Source organism: Rhyacophila brunnea, unplaced genomic scaffold (assembly GCF_057557595.1).
Source record: "Rhyacophila brunnea isolate RB1 unplaced genomic scaffold, BYU_Rbru_1.0 scaffold_23, whole genome shotgun sequence".
NCBI lineage: Eukaryota > Metazoa > Arthropoda > Insecta > Trichoptera > Rhyacophilidae > Rhyacophila > Rhyacophila brunnea.
In genome coordinates this window covers 8637765-8658413 of record NW_028232893.1, presented here as the reverse complement: position 1 = coordinate 8658413, position 20649 = coordinate 8637765, and the positions used below count along the sequence as shown (strand labels likewise).

Here is a 20649-nt window from a genome sequence, read left to right as displayed (position 1 = left end):
ACTTGGCTTTTCGTTGTATACTTAAAAAACGTATTGCAAATTGGGTTTTTATACATTATAAAGGAAGTGCTAGAAATTGTTATAGATAGGTACCTACTTACCCTTTAAAAAAAAATGTTCATTTTCACATCAAACAATCAAACACATTTAATGAAAACTCCGTAGCTTTTTAGATTCATTTAACTGTCACTGTCAGAACAAGTGTTGTGTACTGTTATGGAACGGCGGGATCATTTATATATATTAAACACTTTTTATATTTCCACTGATTTTATTAGAAGGTAACTTTAGGTTAGGCTATCAGTACAACATTTTATACCTGTTTCATTTTGACACATTGAAAATATACATCTCTTTCATTTTTGGCAATGACCTAAATGACGCCTAATGCGGCGACAAAATAATATGAAGGGAAAAAAAGGGCTTTGTGCTTCTCTCCGTCTGACATATGAAAAATGAGAAAGAAAGAGAAATATTTAGAAATATTTTATCCCGGCAAATTCTGAAATGACCCGAGGTATACACTATACAGCGACCAATCGTGTTTCCTTCTGTTTAAATTTTATACACACGGTTAGCGTGCGTCCCGAGTTGACGAGTTAGCCGATAATTATAAGAAATTGTACCTACATCTTAGATTATAACCTACATAGATTGTAAGATATTTATTTTTGGAGGGTCATTGACCAATTGACCTAAAGGAGCAGCCGCCATTGGTCATAGGTGAGGGTTGTTTGTATACTACTTGTATCAGTGTAGACAAGTGGTTCTTAACAAATAGGTTATATAAATTGAGGGATGATGACTGTTGTCCATGTGAAGACTACTCATCTCAAACTGTGGCATGTCATAAACGACTGCCCTATACTAGAAAAGGAGCGATGGAGTCTCAGAACACTATTTAGACAGCATAGCTATGAAATTGACCTCCGAAAACCTTACAACAAAAGAACAACACTACACAAAATATTTAATTCTGGCCCTAAAGAAACTTAAAGATATAAATGGAGGAAGATAATTAACTGCACATCAATGTAACTAACCCTCTCAACCACCATGTACGAAAAAGTAAGTGCATGGTTATTTAAAAAAAATAAAACCAATAGGTCAAAATCCAAAATTTTGTCAATTGCCATATTGGGTGGATTCTAAAATATTACCAATAAAATTTCTCGATATGTTACAAATGTATAAAAATTGTTTTAAGTACCTTTCAAGCTACTGCGACGTCGAAAGTCACAACTTTTGGTAAAATTTATTGTGCCCACTGCCCACACACTGTATGTATGTATTACGGCTCGTCTTACATGAGCGACGTCGGCGAAGTGATGAACGGCGCGCGCAACTCAAACGTGTAAACGTACAACCAAAAAAAGACTGTTTAAGAACATTTTCACCCACGGTTATACGTTTGAGTTGCGCGTGCCGCTCAACGCTTCGCGCGACTTCGCCCACGTAAAACGCCCCGTTTGTATCTGGCAATACTTTCAGATCGTGTTCTTGTATTATGATGCAACCTGGTTACACTGACTATTGCGTTAGCAGCATATTATGTTTTATATAAATTTTAATTAGGTACTCTAATCTAGGGACACAGCTCGATCGTGTCTGGATACTTGTACATATGCAGTTTGCCGTATCACACTTCACCGTGAAATGTTGTATCGGAAATATATGGCCGTATATTAAAGGCCGTCCAACCTCTGTGGGTCGGATAGTACTGACATAAAATTCATGTCTAAATAAAACACAGTTCTAGTCGGTTTTTACTGTACAGGAAGCCAGCGGCAAAGAAATTTTGAAAATAGCCGATAACTGGATTATTTGTTAGGTTAGGTTAAGTTTTCATTCTTGAATTCATGAATTTTGCCAAAATCAGCTATGAAAATTAATTCAATTTTCTAATCTAATTCTAATTTGAATCTAATAAAATTGGAGACCATATAGTATATGTCATCTCTTTCCGATAGAAAGCTCACGGTGAAATGTTTTACTTACAATTAGACTTTTTTTATCAAATCAACAAATAATCGTTCAAAAAAATGATCTTTACCATTGGTTTAGTGTTGGGGATATTGTTCAGATAACATATTATTTTTATTTTTTTTCAGAGGAACCGAAAGACCTGATCAGACGACTACTGGTCGTAGAACCGGAGAACAGAATATCGCTGGACGATGCTCTTAACCATCCGTTCTTCAATACCATTGTAAGAATTCATTCATTCATTCACAATATCATTAATCACTATTCAATGTATATATTTTTTAAATATTTATATGGCTACTTAGCAATTGCTAGAACTGGATGCATTAGTGCAATTTATTTTTTATTTTTACCTATTTAATTTATAATTATAGTTTTTTTTCATTATAATATTTAGTTATAAAATAATGGGTAATGGTTTTAGATATAATCAAAACTAAAACTAACTTATATAGTATTTCATAGTATGTATGTAGTTTTTTACTGTACATCATATGAAGTAATTTCTATTTTTATTCAATTAAGTATTCACATCGTAGAGTTTAGGCATTATATTTTATTTTTACAAACTATTTTTAAATGGGGCACAATAATTGTTAAACTTAATTATTAAATTGTTCGATATGACTATATAAAGCCATAGAGCAACAAATATGGAATGTATGAAATAATTATTAACACAATGTATGTAAATAATGGATGTTTAAAAAGACGACGGGTAATAAAAATATTGGTGTCATTTGGGCTAAACGTGACAACTGGAAAATTGTAATTTTACGATAGTTTTGACAATCCTGATTTAACCCTTTTACTTGCAGAAGATTTAGTTTAGTATATTATGCGAAAACTCCCACGTAGGGTCTGGGGCCAGCGTCTTTATTCTAGGGATTTCAAAATCGGTATCCCAGTATTTTTTGATACCGAAATACCGGTTTTAAAAATCAGACAATACCGATATATTCGGTATTGAAAGAAGAAACAAAATGTATTAATTGACATAAAAGGTTTAGCTTTTTAGACGTACTTATCTGAAATTGCGGTTAAATACTATTCGTTTATAGGTATAATCATTAGTAACCTCATTTTATTTCTTCTCTTTTTTTCTTTCAACCATGTCCGATCCTAATAGGATCATATGGGCCTCCACAGAGTGGAGGTTTGTATTGACAGATTTTTGTTTTTACGAGAAATGGATGTCAGCCACTTGCTCAACCTATTAGGTCCATACTCTGACTCATACACAAATTGAAAAACAATATGTGTACTAGCAGGACCCAGGATTCGAACCTGGGACCCTCGACTCTATAGGCCGGCATTTAAGCCACTCGGCCATCGTGGGTGTCATTTTATTTATTTCATGTTAATCTACTAAAGCAGGGGAGGGCAAACTGCGCATGTGGCCCGCCGGGTATTTTTTTGCGGCCCGCCATTCTTATAACTTATAACTTTTTTATATATTTTTTTTAAAATATTGACAATAGATTAAAATTTGTTTAGCAATAGTACGCGATCCATTTTCATTAGATATTGATAGTGTACCGATAGAGGTACAACTTGAGATTATTGATCTGCAGTGTGACACTGATTTAAGAGATTTGCATCGTCGTGAAGAAATCTCCAAATTTTACAATGCTCTTAATTCAGACAAATTCGACCAATGTAAAGATTATGCACGAAAAACGTTCGTTATTTTTGGATCAACCTATATAAGTGAACAAACATTTTCGATCATGAACCTCAATAAAAATTCTTTACGATCAAAAATCGCTGATGCCGATTTACAAGCAGTGTTTTGAGAATATCAACTACATAATTAACACCTGAATTTAAAAAAAAGTTAAAAAATGTACAACAGTTTCATTCTTCTCATTATTTTTTTTTGTAATATTTATTTTTCGTGATAATAAATAGTGTATAGCTAAAAATGGTATTTTACTTGCGGCCCGCCGCTCATTTTGAATTCTTGAATTTGGCCCTCCATCCAAAAAGTTTGCCCTCCCCTGTACTAAAGAGTAGCTTATACAATAGTGGAGAAATTTAATTTTGTTGACCAAAAAAGTGAGTAACATTGTGTTTGGATTACAGGATAAAAGTAAAGAAATTTTTATTTCTAAAAAAGGTGCAATAAACTAATACAAGATTAGGTGAAATTACCAATTAATTTTCAGGTCACATGCACATCTACTAGAAGAACACTTCATAATATAAAGTTATTAAAAGGACGAAGAATGTGGCAATTGTTCAACTATTATGTATTTGTAAACATCAACATATTACCTTTACACATTTTTAAAGGTTTACATAATATGTACCTATTTAGATATGTTTGGTATAAAACATTAGTATGTTAAAGATATTTATTGGTAGATAATAATGATGGGGAAATACTGAAATACCGATATTGATATTTTCAATCGATATTGCAATCCCTACTTTATTCGATTGTACCCATTGTAAGTGAAATATATCACGAAATATATTACCTTGGTTACTGTATCCAAGTTCCTAGAATAACCGAGGTAATAACCGCTCAATAATCCCAGCGTGACACATTCCACTTGCGGTGTTATATTGGGTAATTAGGTACAAAAGTTTTCAAAATAGCATTCGTTTAATCTCACCCCATTTTACGGCACATATTTATTTCATTACGTAATAAAAAATATTTTGTGTTACTAATCATACTGTCTACTTATTAACTTTACAATAGTGTATTTATTAATACGAATACGATATTTATTGGCAAACAATATTAAAATAACACACTTTCTATCTCATATCTCTATGCTCCATCTGCGCATCTATTCTATGCACAAAACTGCTATCGATGGCTATTGAGGTATTATAATTGTTACAATAAGTTAGCCGTCAAAACTGTCTATGTCGCTCTAAAAGTTAACAAAGCCGAGAGAGGTGCTGTTAAAACATAGCACTTTTTGACAGTTCAGACGGTTAAGTTATTGCAGTAATTAACTGCCTCAATACATAGATATGACAAATTACCCTCGATAGCCGCCGATAGCAGCCTTGTGTATAGAATAGATGCGCTGGAGCTGAAATATCAAAAAACTATGTTAAAAATAATCACTATAATATTATATATATGGAGAGCATATAATACAAAGAGCCCTAGATCATTGGCAAAGCAGAATAACAATTGGTGGCCAGAAAATCAACAACTTAAGATTCGCAGATGATACCAAACTAATCGCTGCTGATGAAAGAGAACTCACAGAACTGCTACACCGGGTAGAGGAAGAGAGTCGCAAATACGGCCTCCTTATTAATAGGAATAAGACCAAGTTAATGGTTGTTGATCAGGCCAACCTTCTACCAACACCAAGTACACTCCAAAACCTTGAAACAGTCAACGAGTTTGTATATCTGGGATCGACCATCAGTGGAAAGGGCGGATGCGACGCGGAAATAAGAAGGCGCACACAGATTGCAAAAAATGCGATGACACGCCTTACCACTATATGGAAGGATCGGGGAATTTCGATTGCCACAAAAATGATGCTTGTGCAAACATTAGTGTTCTCGATATTTCTATACGGAGTCGAGTCGTGGACCCTGAAAGCAAGAGAACGGAAGGCAATTGATGCCTTTGAGATGTGTTGGCGCCGAATGCTTCGCATTTCTTGGACGGAGCACAGGACGAACCAGTCAATCATCCAGAGACTGAAGATAAAGGAACGGCTCTCGACGATATGTCTGAGAAGAATTCTGCAGTTGTTTGGACATATTGTCAGGCGCGGACCAAACAACCTGGAGAAACTGGTAGTTTTGGGTAGCCTCCAGGGAAGGCGAAGCAGAGGAAGAGCGTCTGCGCGATGGAGCGACCAAATGAAAGAGCTGACTGGGGGCACCATCCATTCTGCCCTAAGAGAAGCGGAAGATCGAGAAGGATGGAAAGTCTTGGTCGCTCAAAAGATGGTGAAATTTAAATGTGGTCACGATCCTCAGCCATGAATGCACGACCAAGAAGAGAATATTGAAAATATTCGAATACATCGTAATCACCAATCGGCATTTAAATATTCTAACTAGGGAAGGAACATCAAATGATTCGATACTGGAAAAAATATATCAGTCAAATAGTATTGATAGGTACTTCAAAGTATCGACACTTTTTCGACGGCTCTAGTCGCATGACATAATTTCGCCTGGTCTAGACCCTATGAAGAGCATTGAATGGCAGTATTGCATCAATAACTCGTTCAGAAAGTGGAATGTCTCCAGTCATATGTACAAACTATCAAGTTGCAATTTGCACACGTTGTTCTGCGGTAGTAACTTGGATTGGCTACTTGTTCAATTAAGAGTTTTCACGTTTTGCCCAAATATCGTCAATATACTCATTGGTCAATCTTCAGTACACTATTAGCACAAATTGTAAATAATAAATAATAAATTATATATCACATTTCTAATAATACAATTAAAGTAGGGGTTATGACATTATTATTTTACTACTTTTATTTTTTTTTGTTTTTTTTCTGTTCTCTTCTCTTTACCACAACTTCTTCTACCATCACCATCCCCCCACCACACCACGTAGCTGTGGGATCAAGAGTTGGCGCCTCTAAAGCAAAGCTTTTCAGCCCAGGGACGAAGGATTTCCAGGATTGACCAATTGGCATCGGTAACCCAACATATCTCTACAGACGCATCGCATCATTTGTCACCGTTGTTACGAACAACGACAACTCTGGCGCAAATGGGGGAATACATAAATCGATAATACACTCTTGTACAAAAAGTAGATTATTGTGGAATAAGATTTTTTGAGTTGTTACTCTTTTGTAATCAGCCATCGACGTTATAAAGAATTTTGCTTCTTTATTTAAATAAATAAGAATTACCTGACTATAATAGCCTGTGATTCAGACTCGTCTTTTCACAATTCTCAAGAATCTCTAACATTCTACCAAGAATCAAATGGCTTATTCCATCAGATTTTATAATTACTAATGTCTAAAGCGATTTCGAATTATAAGAGAAATTATACAAAAAATTCAAATTATGACAAATTTCGAATTAGTACATCAAATTTTGAATTATGACAAATTTCGAATTATAAAATTTTTACATTATTCTTTATGTACACCTCCGGCGTTGCCAGCGTTTTGTGTTTTCATCGTTGGTTTTATTGCTGTTGTGTGTGGTACCCGCCTATTGGTCATAATCACATTGTGTGTGCATAATACCTACTCCATTGTTACAATTTGCTACAACATGCTAACCCCATACTGTCTGTTTACTAACCCAGCTTACACACATTGCATCTATTTTTATTCTGTAATATTGTCTATTGTCTGAATTTAATGAATTATGCAAAAGTTAAACATTCCTTAAGTATTGATGTACCATTGTTAGTTAAATAACATTTTATTCTATCCAAAGACGTTCAAGAACTAGACATAGTTTAAATATATGACATTGAATATGATAAAAAGGACACAGTTGTCATGTACTACTGTTTAATTTAGCCGGAGTTCATTTCACAACTTCACTATTTTCGCCCGCATCTGTCAAAAACTGTAAGCATTCCAACATAATTTTAGATTCACTGAAACAGTCAATTCTATAAATTATTTTTAATTTGGCGAACCGTGTAATTTTAGTTCGAAATAGGCTATCCTGAAAGATGAATTATCAGATGGCTACTCAGTAATGGAATTGAATCATAATTTTTCACTTATTAACACTTAATACAGTAAATTTACGAATTCAGCAGGTATTTAATAATAAAAAATAATAAACTACAACACAATATTATGTATTTACTTATGTGTATTCTTTACCAGTTGACAATGTCCCTTTGTAGTAGACAAAACCAATCCGGACTAATTAGTTGAACTAGTATAACGACACATTGTTTGATTTTTTGATACTACTATATATTTCCACCAAGAATTGATAGTTAACACCATTAAAGAAATTTATAAAATTGTTAGATGAACATAATATGAAATATGTTATACAATGTATAACTTGCCAACGTTCACAATATTACTTTTGCTCTGGCTACGAAATGAACCACACCTAAATCATTAATTGCACTGGTGTTTAAGTGGTAGAACTCTATTATAATGGTTTTGAAACAACTTTTTATGTTAATTTTACGATATGTGAATTATTTATTTACAGCTGTTTAGTCACTATATATATACCATTCTGAAGATGGGTTCAAACCGCCCTAAACAACTGTCAGTAAACTACCCAGATATCATAGAATTAACAAAAATACTTTGTTCCATAACCGTCATACCTTCCTAAATCGTTCCAGAAATGCCATCAAGTGTATTAATACTAAAATTTCCTGAAACTCAATCTTCTTATAGTAAACTGTGTCTTTCTATTCTCCTTTTCTTGCTTGCATGATCTTGTATCGTCCAAATCCTCGATATCTGTCCAACTTCTTATAAATATTGGCAATATGTTATCCGGTGACACTATTCCCGCCCGCCTATCAATGCTTTCTGTGTTTTTTTTATCCACCTTTCACAGCGGGGTTCCATGAGCCCCTTTAAAGAACTCTTATACCCATATTGCTTGTTGTAAAATAAAAACAATTATTTCTTTTGCTCCAAAACGTCGTAACTTCTGAATTAACTATTCGTTTATATTTTCTAAACGATATTCCTGGTTTTAGTGTAAAAATATTCACGATAAACTCTAGAAACATGTTGATTTGGTAAGTTTTCACAAATATTTATCATTCTGTTCCTATTTCATATTTTTTAAGGGATTTATTTTATTTCAAAAATAGCTGGCCTACAATTGTCCACCTAGTAAAAATTGGCTGGCAGTGATAAGGTCAATTCGGTATAAAATTATTACGATATGATAGACCTCTTTTTCACATATTTCATTTATTCGATGGGTTGCAATAAATGACATGGCCGATCGTGGGCTGAGCACCATTGATTTAACCCCATAGATAATTTTTTCTTCCAAAAAATTCCTTACACCACCCTTTTGACTTCTAATTCAATGTAAAATCTATACGTATATTTAAAAATATGATAAACAATTTCAGCAATTGAAAGCGGCGTCATTCAACGCGCGTAAGAAGTTCCGCTTTGCGATGATGGTGGTACGCGCCGCAGTGCGTATCAGGCGCCTCCGCTTCACTCCCGAAGCCCTCGATCTCAGCATCGCAAGGATGGACCCCTATAGACTCAAGATGCTCAGAAAGGTAACACTATTCCATATGGTTTTTCCGTATAATAAACACACTGTAAAAACCAATTTAGGCGATTAAAATTCGACATTGTATGTGCACAGTAAACTTTGTCAGTCATACTTCATTGAACTAAAAATACAATTTGTGCTGGTTTTTTTTTAAATTCAATATAACCTTGTCTATACCAAATCATAATCATTTAAGTATGCTATGGGCGATCTCACAAAAATAGTGCACACTTTTTCAGTAATACTTTCAGTAATATTTGTTTTCGTTGAATTAAGAATACATATTATTAATACAGATGGTGTCGGTTAGTTTTTTTAAATTCATATTCATAGGTTCCTTATTCGATTCACAATAAGGTCACAATTCATTCAGTCCTTGGCCACTCTGGGGTTTTTACATTGGGAGACAATTTCTGAGGGGTTATTATATTGTACAGGGGATTAATGTCTGATAGGTTTTTAGTTTGGTGTATAAAAAAATGAGTGTGCCTTGTTATTGTTACGGAATATTAAATATGAAAGCGGAATTCTAAGCTTCTTTTACGTTGCAGATAATCGACGGTTGTGCCTTCCGCGTGTACGGCCACTGGGTGAAGAAGGGCGAGGGCCAGAACCGCGCCGCACTCTTCGAGAACACACCCAAGACTGAACTGAAGAACCTGTACGTGACGAACCTGAGCCGATAGCGCTGGCCCTCCGTCCGCCGCCTGCTGGACTCCATCAAGGACTCCGCGGCGGTCGCCATCTGCAAGATATCCCTGGTCCTCTGCACCGGACACTACACCAGAGAGCAGTGCCGATCCATTCCCAGCCTCTCCACAGAGAGGCGGATGCTCATCAGGGCTATCGGGTTGTATCACATATCCATGAGCATGTCCGGGGAGGGGAACAAGGTGAAGCCCTCTATCAGGTTTTCGTGTTCGTAGACCACGGTGTAAATTATTGTCAGATCAACGACTGCGTAATCCAAAAAGATACGATTGTAATATGTTAGAAGAATAAATAGATGGGTTGTTGTATGTCCTGTTTTGCATGTATTCAAAAAATTCTGTTTAAATGATTCAGACCGATTGTAAATCGCAGGCGGAAGTGACACAACGAGGTGTCCATTTCCAAGTTTGCAATTCAATTTTGGGTTTCAAATTATTGTCTTTTTTCCATTGCAATCCTTATGAATGTATGCGTTGGGCATACATATTGTAAAGAATTAATATATACACAATAATAACCAATGAAGAGTAAAACTAAATATCAACGGTGTACAATTAATAGGTATTTATAAAAACTCTTAATATCCTAGGTGTCTTCCAGTATATAAAATATCTCCTTCAATCCCCAAAACTGTGACTGCATTACCTCTTTGGATTCCTATGCTTATTCACTGTCTCAGTTACTCAGTTGAGCGGCATTCACCCGTTGTATCAGCCAAGCGACAATTGATATCAGCCACCATTTTCAAAGCAGAGGGTCCCCACTAAAGAATTTGGATTATACATAAATAGAAGGAGTCTTGACATTTTATTATTTACCAAGCATTGTTAAGTTGGTAAACTTCACAAATATTAACATTGCTCAATTGCCGTTCTGATTTTCTGACACACGCAATGGCTGCCATTTTTTATCTTACTCGACTGCAGTCATCAACGGTTTTACGCAAATTTTACAGTACTTTTCCACCAGTAGATTACTTAACCAGTCGAGCAGTGGTCCTTTTTTTCTGGTCAGATTTTTTTTCCAACATCTTGCTCCCCACTGCCTGGGAACGAGACGATACAATTTGATGACAGGCAGTCATAATACTTCATTACATTAAAAATAAACAAAATAAATTTATTATCGGCATTTATTACTACCATTTTAATTATTCTGGAAATTGTATAGTTCTGGCTGGTTTTCTGGGACATGTCAAGTTATAGATAATTTTATGAATTGTATATATTTTTTTTGTTGTATTTTGATCATATTATCGTCGGTGTTTTGTATAAAGGACGAATCAACCATTTTGGCGAAACTGAGATTTTAATGCAAAACAATATGTATCACCCACACTAGCTTTGTTGTGTAAAAATAACGGATTTGTATCTAATACTTAAAAATGATAATCGTAAGGGTGAATACCTAGTCACTTAGTGTTACGGATAAAAAGTGAATGTGACATGTTAAGCCTATTATAAAGACAGTATTCTTTCTAAGCGTTATTATAAACTAGTTAGACATTTATAATCATCCACAGGTAATTAATAAATAAATCGCGAGCCGAATACTACAAGGTTCTAAGTGTTCGTCCTTGAAAAAACAAACCCAACAATGAAGTAGTATTCTAAGCTGCCTCATTGTTACTTTTGTTTCTCCAAGGACAAACACTTATAGGGTTTCCATGGAAATAAGCCGAACCGAATGGTTTATGACGGTCTCACCTTACGCCGAAACTGTTTATTGCCGTAATAAAACTTGTCGAGTGTTCACCCACTTATCTTCGGAATTGTATATACAAGTGCCGCCCTGTTCCATTATGCTCCATTCAAATAACGGTTTTTGTACATGCCCGTCTATTTGAAACAAGTATTCCTTATATTAAAACAGAAAAATATTTTTTCTCTATGGTCAGTTTTTGATGTCTATGGGCACTTAACTGTCAAATAAATGACAATTTTTCACATTTTGCCGCTAGATATCCCTAGTGGTCCATATATTTTGAACTCGCTATTACATTTACTTTCATATTATTTCTTTTATTTTTCGATTAATACTACATTATGGCCGGATAATCCGAATGCCGAATAAACAATATTGAATAAATAATCATTACAATATAAACAAATGAAAGTAAATGGTTATCGTGATAGTATACCTACCTACCATATAATTATTATGCATAAATCGATTCCAGCATAATCATGTGAATTGAGTTGTTGAAAATATTATATTACTTGTATTTATTTGATTTCATGAATCTGCGTCTGATGTGTATTTACTAACGAGACTCTATCTCGTTAACTTGACTAATCGAGACGTCGCCGCTTTTACGAAATTTGCGGCATTGTAGATTAGCTTTATCTACGAAAGCAAAGTTTAGTACCTATAAATAAAGAATTCATGATTGAATAAAACGAAGCACCAATTATAGAATCAATTGTAAAATAGATAGTACCATTAGACAATAATCAAAATAATACACTGAATCATAATGAAATACGGAAGAAAACAAGTACCTATGACAATTATCAACAAACACGGGCTGTCAGTTGCGATCTGTCAAAAATGGACTCTGCCGAATTTAGCAATCGGTTCGCTAAACTTATGGTAGAGGGGCATTAGGTGTTCGGGTTCGGCGAGATGCTTATGTACTAAATTTGGATGAACGCAATTATACGGGCGTATTATATATCTGGCGTAAAATCGCATTCGAAAATTTTGGATGAACACCCTATTAGAACCTTGTAGTTCTCCACTCGTGAAATGTCAAAAGTTAAAATTACTCCTCCTGTAAAATAGCAATTCGCTCTTTTTACAAACACCGACGATGTTATATGAGATAGATGATGAGATATGAGATTTGAATGAGGCATCGTCTGTTATACCTACTCCATTTGGATGTACAATATTTTTACGGCATAAACGTATAAGCAGACAAGCGTTTTGTGTTTAAAAACTGGACATACAATATCCCATCAAAATAGTTATGTTTTTTTCTCAAAGAAACTTTGTGATTTTCGATATATACATCGATTAATGTTTATAATGATAACATTATAAAAATTCTCTTATTTTTTTCTTATGATTCTGCCGCACGGCATCAAATGAGGTCACAAATTCTGCAGTAACCTAACGTCAAAAAGTGAGCTTGAAGATAGTGGCATTTAAAGACAGGCAATCGATGTAACCTCTGCTTGATTTTAACTCAGAAAGTTAACAATTCTGGTAACCCGATATCACAAACAGACACGATTAATTAAATAAATTCGATGCGTCAATTTTGCGTCCAAAATATCATCAGACAAAGAAGCAGTGATCTTGTAAAATTTGAATACGCAATATTGCGTAAATTTGTCATTTAGAAATAATAGTTTATACAATCTCCCCTCTTGTTGGTCGTTCCCTCTTGGCTGAGGATCGTGACCACCTTGAAATGGAATCATCTTCTGTGCGACTAAAGTTGTGATTATATTGAGGTGCACGTCGCGTACTGCCACGGTGGCAAATTTAGTCTATGCTTTCATCATTTTGCAGAATATTTTGAGTGATCACCACCTCTGTAAATTCAATGATGATGAGTGCCAACTCTAATGTATTAGTATTTTGAATTATTATTCATTATTCATGCTAATTTAAATTAATTTTAACAGTTTATACGTGTGCGTATGTTAAAATTACTTGCAATATTATATCCATAGGTAATATTTTGAACAGAACCCAACCTGACAATCATTGAATTTATAGAGATAATAATCATCCAAAATATTCTGCGGAATGACGAAACCATAGACTAAATTTGTCAGTATGCGACGTGATCATAATGTAATTGCAGGCTTCGCCACGGTGGTCGGGCAGGCAGCGAGACGGCAGCGGCGTGTACAACTCAAACGTATAACCCTGCTTGATATGCCCAAAAAAGAGACACTGTCTATAAACATTTCACACACGATTATACATTTGAGTTGCCGCAGCCGCGCCACTGCCTGCCCGACCACCAGGTTTTACCACCAAGGAACATTCATTTATGACGTCATGTCATAATAGTCACTATGCATAATTTAATATTGCCAGTAAATAATTACGTCATTTTGCATTATCAACTACGATTTTGTCGTTTGTCAATTTATACTGTACACTATAATACTTCAACTCACAAGTAAAGTCATACTTGAACGATTGACCACCGTGGACAGATTCATAAGCTTAGATTTCTTATAACAAATATACGTCACCAATGTATATTCATCACGCTGTTTCTTAAAATGTATGTGCCATACATGTTTCAATTCAGTCGTAACTAAATTTATCGTAATAAATGTTGCATCTCATTTAGAAATAAGTATTTAAATTTACCTTTAGGAATAATAATATTTACGTTTTGAGTTTTGTTCTTACCTATGTTATTGATTTTTATCATTTGCTTCGTTGCCTATGGTCCAGATGCAGAGATGTCACCGTTAAATTAACCTAACTAACATAATATATAAGTGCCGCCACCATTGTGATATACCACACTTGTAAAACGCATGTGGCATCTGTCAAAATAGTCGAGTATGACACGCGTTGACTCATTAGCTCTGAGGCGTTCATACACATAATACAAAGAGGCCCCTTTATTCGAATACAAAGGCCTCCTTATTATATAATATACGAGCGCGACACCGGTGTCCCGTCTGAAACGGCCCTTAGTTCTCGTAAACAAATCTGTTAAGAAACCTCTCTGTGAGGCAGCAAAGTTAGACATCAAATTATAGGGTCAATGAAAATCTATTCGAGACCGAGACGTGGCTTTGGTGCTAGTGTCACATTGTGAGTATTGCCGGTGTACTGTGAGCTATTGGTTCTACAAACCACGACACCTCACTTAATTATCGGCCCCTATGAAATATATTATTATATTTGCTTGAATTATTCTAGTAATTTGACAGCTGTCACTTGTGTTTGACAATTCTGCCGCTATTTAGTGTTCACGAAACGGCTAAATTCACCCTCCTAATGTTAGGCGGCAATTAAGTGGCCCTATTATTAGTATGATAATTATGAAACTGTCTGTATGTCATCGCCTCACATGCGAAAACTCACCAAATATAAATCACTTACCCCGTGCCTCTGAGTGTAGGGCAAGCACAGGGTCTTGCCATTTTCCAGTACAATAATTATACATTACAACATTCAACTGAGGTCACGCAGCCCGTAAAAATGGCCCCTGTCCAAGTTGTTTGATGCACACCACTTATAAATTAATTATGTCATACTATTATGCATGTCTCTCAGTCCAATGCTGTGTTTTTCGCCTTATCAGCCATGAAGAGCGTAGATCACTCTTCTATTATTTTGTCTAAACATTTTTTCTTTATAATTTAACATTCATTTGACAGTGGTCTGAATTCAATTCGATTTTTTTTTAAATGTCGATGGATATTAAGGCTTTCAGATCATTGATCATTAAGACTATAATATGTTTGTGTCAAAAGAAAGGGGAGATGAGTTTGAATATAATATTTAAAATGAATATGCCAAATTATCCATAATGCATACTAGGAGGGGAAGGGCTCCTGATAATATAATGTAATAATTTGTGAATTGAGGGGGTGTTGTAAAATTGTAATGTCACAAAACCAAAATATTTTAATATACCCATTTTTTCCAGAGAATAAAATATTTCATGAAATCAATCGTTTTTAACGATCTTTTTTATCAAATGGGGATTTAGAAAATGTGACATAATTTACACAGGGACGATTTAATTGTCAAAAAATACAGAAAATCGTGAAACGTCAAAGTGAAAAAGGGTAAAGTCCAATCGACTTCACAAAATTAATATGTCCAAAACTCAATCTTCTTTTGGCTTTTCTTTGGATTTTAGACTTTTCCTTTGCACTCAACCTAATTGGTGACATTGATCATTACTAAACTTGGTGAGTTTTTTTGTTGGGTGGCATGATAATTATATAACATGTGGCTCTTTGTTTCAAAGTTGTTAAACTCCATAACGCAGTGACGAAGGGTGGAGGTAGGCTGGATCCGACATAAATAGTGCACACTAAACTTTGTCAGTCATACGTAATTGTTTTTATTGAACTAAGAATACAACTTACAGATGGTGCTGGTTAGTTTTTTTAAATTCAATTAAACCCTTCTTAAATCAAACCATAGTAGTTTAGTTAATAGCGATGTAACAAAAATAGTGCACCTTTTTCTATCATACTTATTTGTTTTCGTTGAATTATGGATACATATTTCAGATGGTGTTGGTTATTTTTTTTAAATTCATTAATCCCAAACTATACCTAATTGATAAAAAATATTCTTCTATCTATAAACTATTTTTTCTAGGAAGAATTTAATGTAATTTTAAAAATTCTACAATTCTACACAGTTTTAGTTCAATGAAAACAAATACATTTGACTGACAAAGTTTACTGTGCACTATTTATGTTGGATCTTAACTGCCTACCTCCACCCTTCGCCATTGCCATATTATGGTATGTCTAATTTATTGATTTATTATTTCGATTAAGTCGCATGATATAAGTAGGGTTTCCTTGAGAAGAATGCTTGATTAATTAATTTATCATTAGGTATTATTAGTTAGCGTGTTTTAATTATTATTATTTGAAACAATTTTCTCATGACAGTGTAGTCAAAATGTCAATCACAAGCCAAAAAATTCTAAATGTGTTCTCCCTATGTTTTTAACCTTGAAAGTTGAGTGAGAAAGTGTGTTTTTTCTCAATGGCGTCTATGGCATTCGGCCAATGTACATATCGATCCTTAGACGTAACTATTTTGTTACGGTATTATGAGCTTTCGACGGTACGTCACGTCTACTGTAATTATTAATACATACAACACTTCTATTTAATTCTGTACAATAATCAGTATCGACAAATTTTTCATTATGTTAATTAACCTATCACATTCTTTAATGTCAAGTCACGTTACACATTTTACATTTCGATTAACGTGCACTTCATGTTTTTCATATTTCAGCTACCTATTCCTAGAATCATCAAACATTTAGAGGATAGTTATCAAGACTAATTTATAAATACATCTATATAAATATTTATAAATGTTGTTAAAACTGGGATTTCCATGTTAAAATACTACCATATCGTATCGTAACCCAATGTGACGGCACAGTATGGAACGGTTTCTATTATCAGAGTAAGGAAGAGGTTACTAAACACCTTATTATTGAGTAATCATCATCATCATCATCATTAGAAGCATAATTACCCAAGGTGGCTCATGGCTTTCTCCAACGGTTCCACCTGTCCTCCAAACTGGTTGCTTTCCAATTCGATGCCCCAAAGATATGGCAATAATCAGCAGCTCTGTGTAGCCAGCTAGTATTTGGCTTGCCTTGAGTCTTTTTGCTAGTACGTTATCGTTCATACAACACACATGACCTAGCCACCGCAATCTTATTATATTTGATTGAACTAGGCAGGAATCTTCATACAGAGTACAGTCCTCGGTTCTGTAAGTTCACTTCTAATTACTGCCGTCCTTGATTGACTTATTAAGTTTTTTCAGGTTCATTTATTTCCCAGGGTTAATAGTTACAAGATTCTATGGCTTGTTAACATTTGCGTCATAAGTGCCACCCAAAGTATTTGTTTGCAGAGATACAGGTAAAGTAGATTGATTGCAAGGGACATGTTTTGGAGACGGTTACGATACAGCAAAATTCTGCGATTAAATAAAAGCAATGTAACCTTGTAATAAACTAAATTCATTTTGTTACACGTTACAAAAACATTGCGTTGCAATGTATCGGCTAACTTTTATTTCACTCGAGCTCGTAACTTTATTAAATGTGGGCAAGCAAGGACGATTGTATGTGCGTGATTTCACTTATGACGATTCCTGGCGCGTGGCAAAAAAAATATTAAAAATCGATCGCAATATTATAATGAAGATTTAGGGTTATCTGTAGTCAGCAGGCAGGAGTTAAAATGTCTTGATAAATTGAAGCGGCATTTATTCTTGTTAAGGCCTTCTGTGATTCATTATGTCGGTTCACGAGAGAATTGAAATAGACCGAACTGTTAACTGTCAAAATTGTACATACCAATCAAATTGCAGTGATAAAATTCTTGCCATTTTATCAAAAAATTTCCTAAAACTTATGAGCTGAGGTGTGACAAGTAACTCTTTTCTGAACATTAACAAATCTATATTTAACAAGTCATCATGTTTCACTTGTATAGTAGACCTTTGAGACGGGTATATGTTCCTTGCAGGAAAATTTGCACATATGCCTAAATATGAAAAACCTAACTGTGTAATTAATATCTAGCAAGTGTGACTGGGGATTGTCGGATTGGTCACCGTTTGATTGCCACCACATTCCTCGTCTTTATTGTTTTCCTTACTGCTGAGGATCGTGACTCCATCCAAAAGACTTCCCTCTTTACATCCCTCCAGAGATCTCTTCATTTCGCATGGCTGAAGGTATCGAGAGGCCCATTACATTGTATAACCATTATAATATGAGAAAAATAAATGGCAGATTTCGCTTATTAGACAGTAAGAAAGATTTTTGAGTGTTATTTTGTAAAAGTCACAATTTCCCTATTGCGTTCAACGCATACCGTTTTCGCCGGTAGCGAATGGTGGATGTAGATTGGATCCGACATAAATAGTGCACACTAAACTTTGTCAGTCAAACGTATTTGTTTTCATTGAACTAAACTACAGTGTGTAGATAGTGTTTGTTATTTTTAAAATGCAATTAAACCCTGCCTGATCCAAGCCGTAGTAGATAATAATCAAAAAATATTCATTTAGATAGATCGAAGAATATTTTTTATTGATTATGGTTTGGTTAAGCAGGGCTTAATGAATTTTAAAAACTAACCAATACTGTCGGTAATATGTATTCTTAATTCAACGAAAACAAATAAGTATGACTGAAAAGGGGTGCACTATTTTTGTCAGATCGCCCATAGCATACAAGAAAACAAAAATATGACTGACAAAGTTTAGTGTGCACTATTTATATCGGATCTTGATAGCCTACCTCCACCCTTCGCCACTGATCTACGCACGTTTAAAATGTAGCGATAGTTTATATGCGTACAGTCCATATATTAAGTCTAAATAACTGTGTATGAATGTATACAGTTAACGCGGCTGCTATTTTACACATATCGCAATAGCAAAATTATGACTTTAAATATGATTGTAGATACATAATTATATTGTTGTGTATTTTTAAAGATTTTTGATGTATTTTCGAAACATATTTAAATGTCTATTTACCTGTCACAAATATTTTTGTGAAAAACCTAATACCTAATAATATTAATACATAACTTATATTATTTACTGCTTGTTGTTTTTGAATATTGAGAAAAAGCTAAAAAGGTTGTGTTAATCTTTTTTACTGCCTATAATGTTTTGATGTATTGAATGATATTAATTAATAAATTTATTACTCGAAAAGCTTGTGAATAATTGGAAATTAAAAATTCAATTTATTTTTTTGAAAAATTGAAGCAATATTTTATTACTTAGATGGGCACGATAAAAAACCTCCATTTCAACAAAATTCAAAATGAAATTTGCAAGGCACATATTTTTACCTATTTATTAGAATTTTTTCCTGCCAAAAACTATATGGCCATAAAATCACATAAAATTAATTTAATTGAAATATCAATATTATATAAATTTTCGCCATTAAGAACTATTTTTATTAGTGAAATATTTTAGCAATTTTAAAAGCATTAATTTGAGTAAAATTAGTATAAGTAGGTAATGTTAATAATTATTATTGTGTGCGACACTTGAATTATTATGAAAATGGAATATTTTTGTGACCAAATAAAAACCCTTAGTTAAGTTTGTTCTTGTACAAAAAATAATATTTATTTTACCCCCTTATTGTATAGTACATGAATATTATAAAATACAATAGTATAATGAATTATAATAATTACTTTGATTAAAATTATTTTCAAACGTTAATCACTCTTTTATTGGTTTTACTAGAATTGTAAATTGAAGAAAATAACTTTTGAATAGTTTTCTATTTAATTAGGTAGGTACCTATTAAAATGGAAAATGTCGGTACCTACTTATATGTATTACATATTATCAACAATAAAAGAACCTATTATTTTTCCAATTGCATTTTATGAGAATGGTGTGAAGTTTATTTATTATGAGAGTGCATACAATTAATTGACTTTAATTAATTTTTCATCGCTCTTATTATAAAATAAAATATTAATATATAGGTAGGTAGGTAATTCTATTTATATTCGAAATTGATTGTCATTAATACAAGTATGCCCAGTAATTTAAATTTAATTTTCCTAGTTTCAATCATCCAAATACAAATTTGTATCGTATTTTTTATGGCGCGAAAAACTCGCGAATCGTACACAAAGTGGATCGACCGCAAATGTCAAATAGAAAGGTGTCACAATGGAAAAGTCAGGCCTGCCATGCTATTATGCCAGGTGTGGACATTGGCCAACATAATAATACTGCACAAAAACAATGATTTTTAATTGGTAATGCTTTGAAAGACGGCTGAAAATGATTATATTGTGTGAGGCGGTGATTTATGATGAAAAAATAATGGCGGTGCCCGTATAAGAAGCTGTAAAAAGGTTTCGATAATATTGCGTAGTATTTTGTGCAACTACACCACTATCAACGCCCTATGTAATTTACGTCACATGCTGCGCGGCCATTGGCCGAGAAATCCACGTGACTGCGCCGCGCCTCGCGATTGGCCGCTATATT

General features: G+C 34.1%; 1 protein-coding gene across 2 annotated transcripts in view; it reads left to right on the top strand.

Moving 5' to 3' along the window:
• PhKgamma (phosphorylase kinase gamma) overlaps nt 1–10994 on the top strand; it is a 46864-nt gene extending 35870 nt beyond the window's left edge. The window contains exons 8-11 of one of the 2 annotated variants that reach the window (XM_085950128.1): nt 2112–2209; nt 6548–6631; nt 9032–9190; nt 9738–10994. In XM_085950128.1, the coding sequence (XP_085806254.1) occupies nt 2112–2209; nt 6548–6631; nt 9032–9190; nt 9738–9872 (476 nt within the window). In that variant the 3' untranslated portion in view covers nt 9873–10994. The remainder of the gene's footprint in view (nt 1–2111; nt 2210–6547; nt 6632–9031; nt 9191–9737) is intronic. The other variant, XM_085950129.1, reaches the window with a different exon arrangement.
• The last annotated feature ends 9655 nt before the right edge of the window (nt 10995–20649 follow it).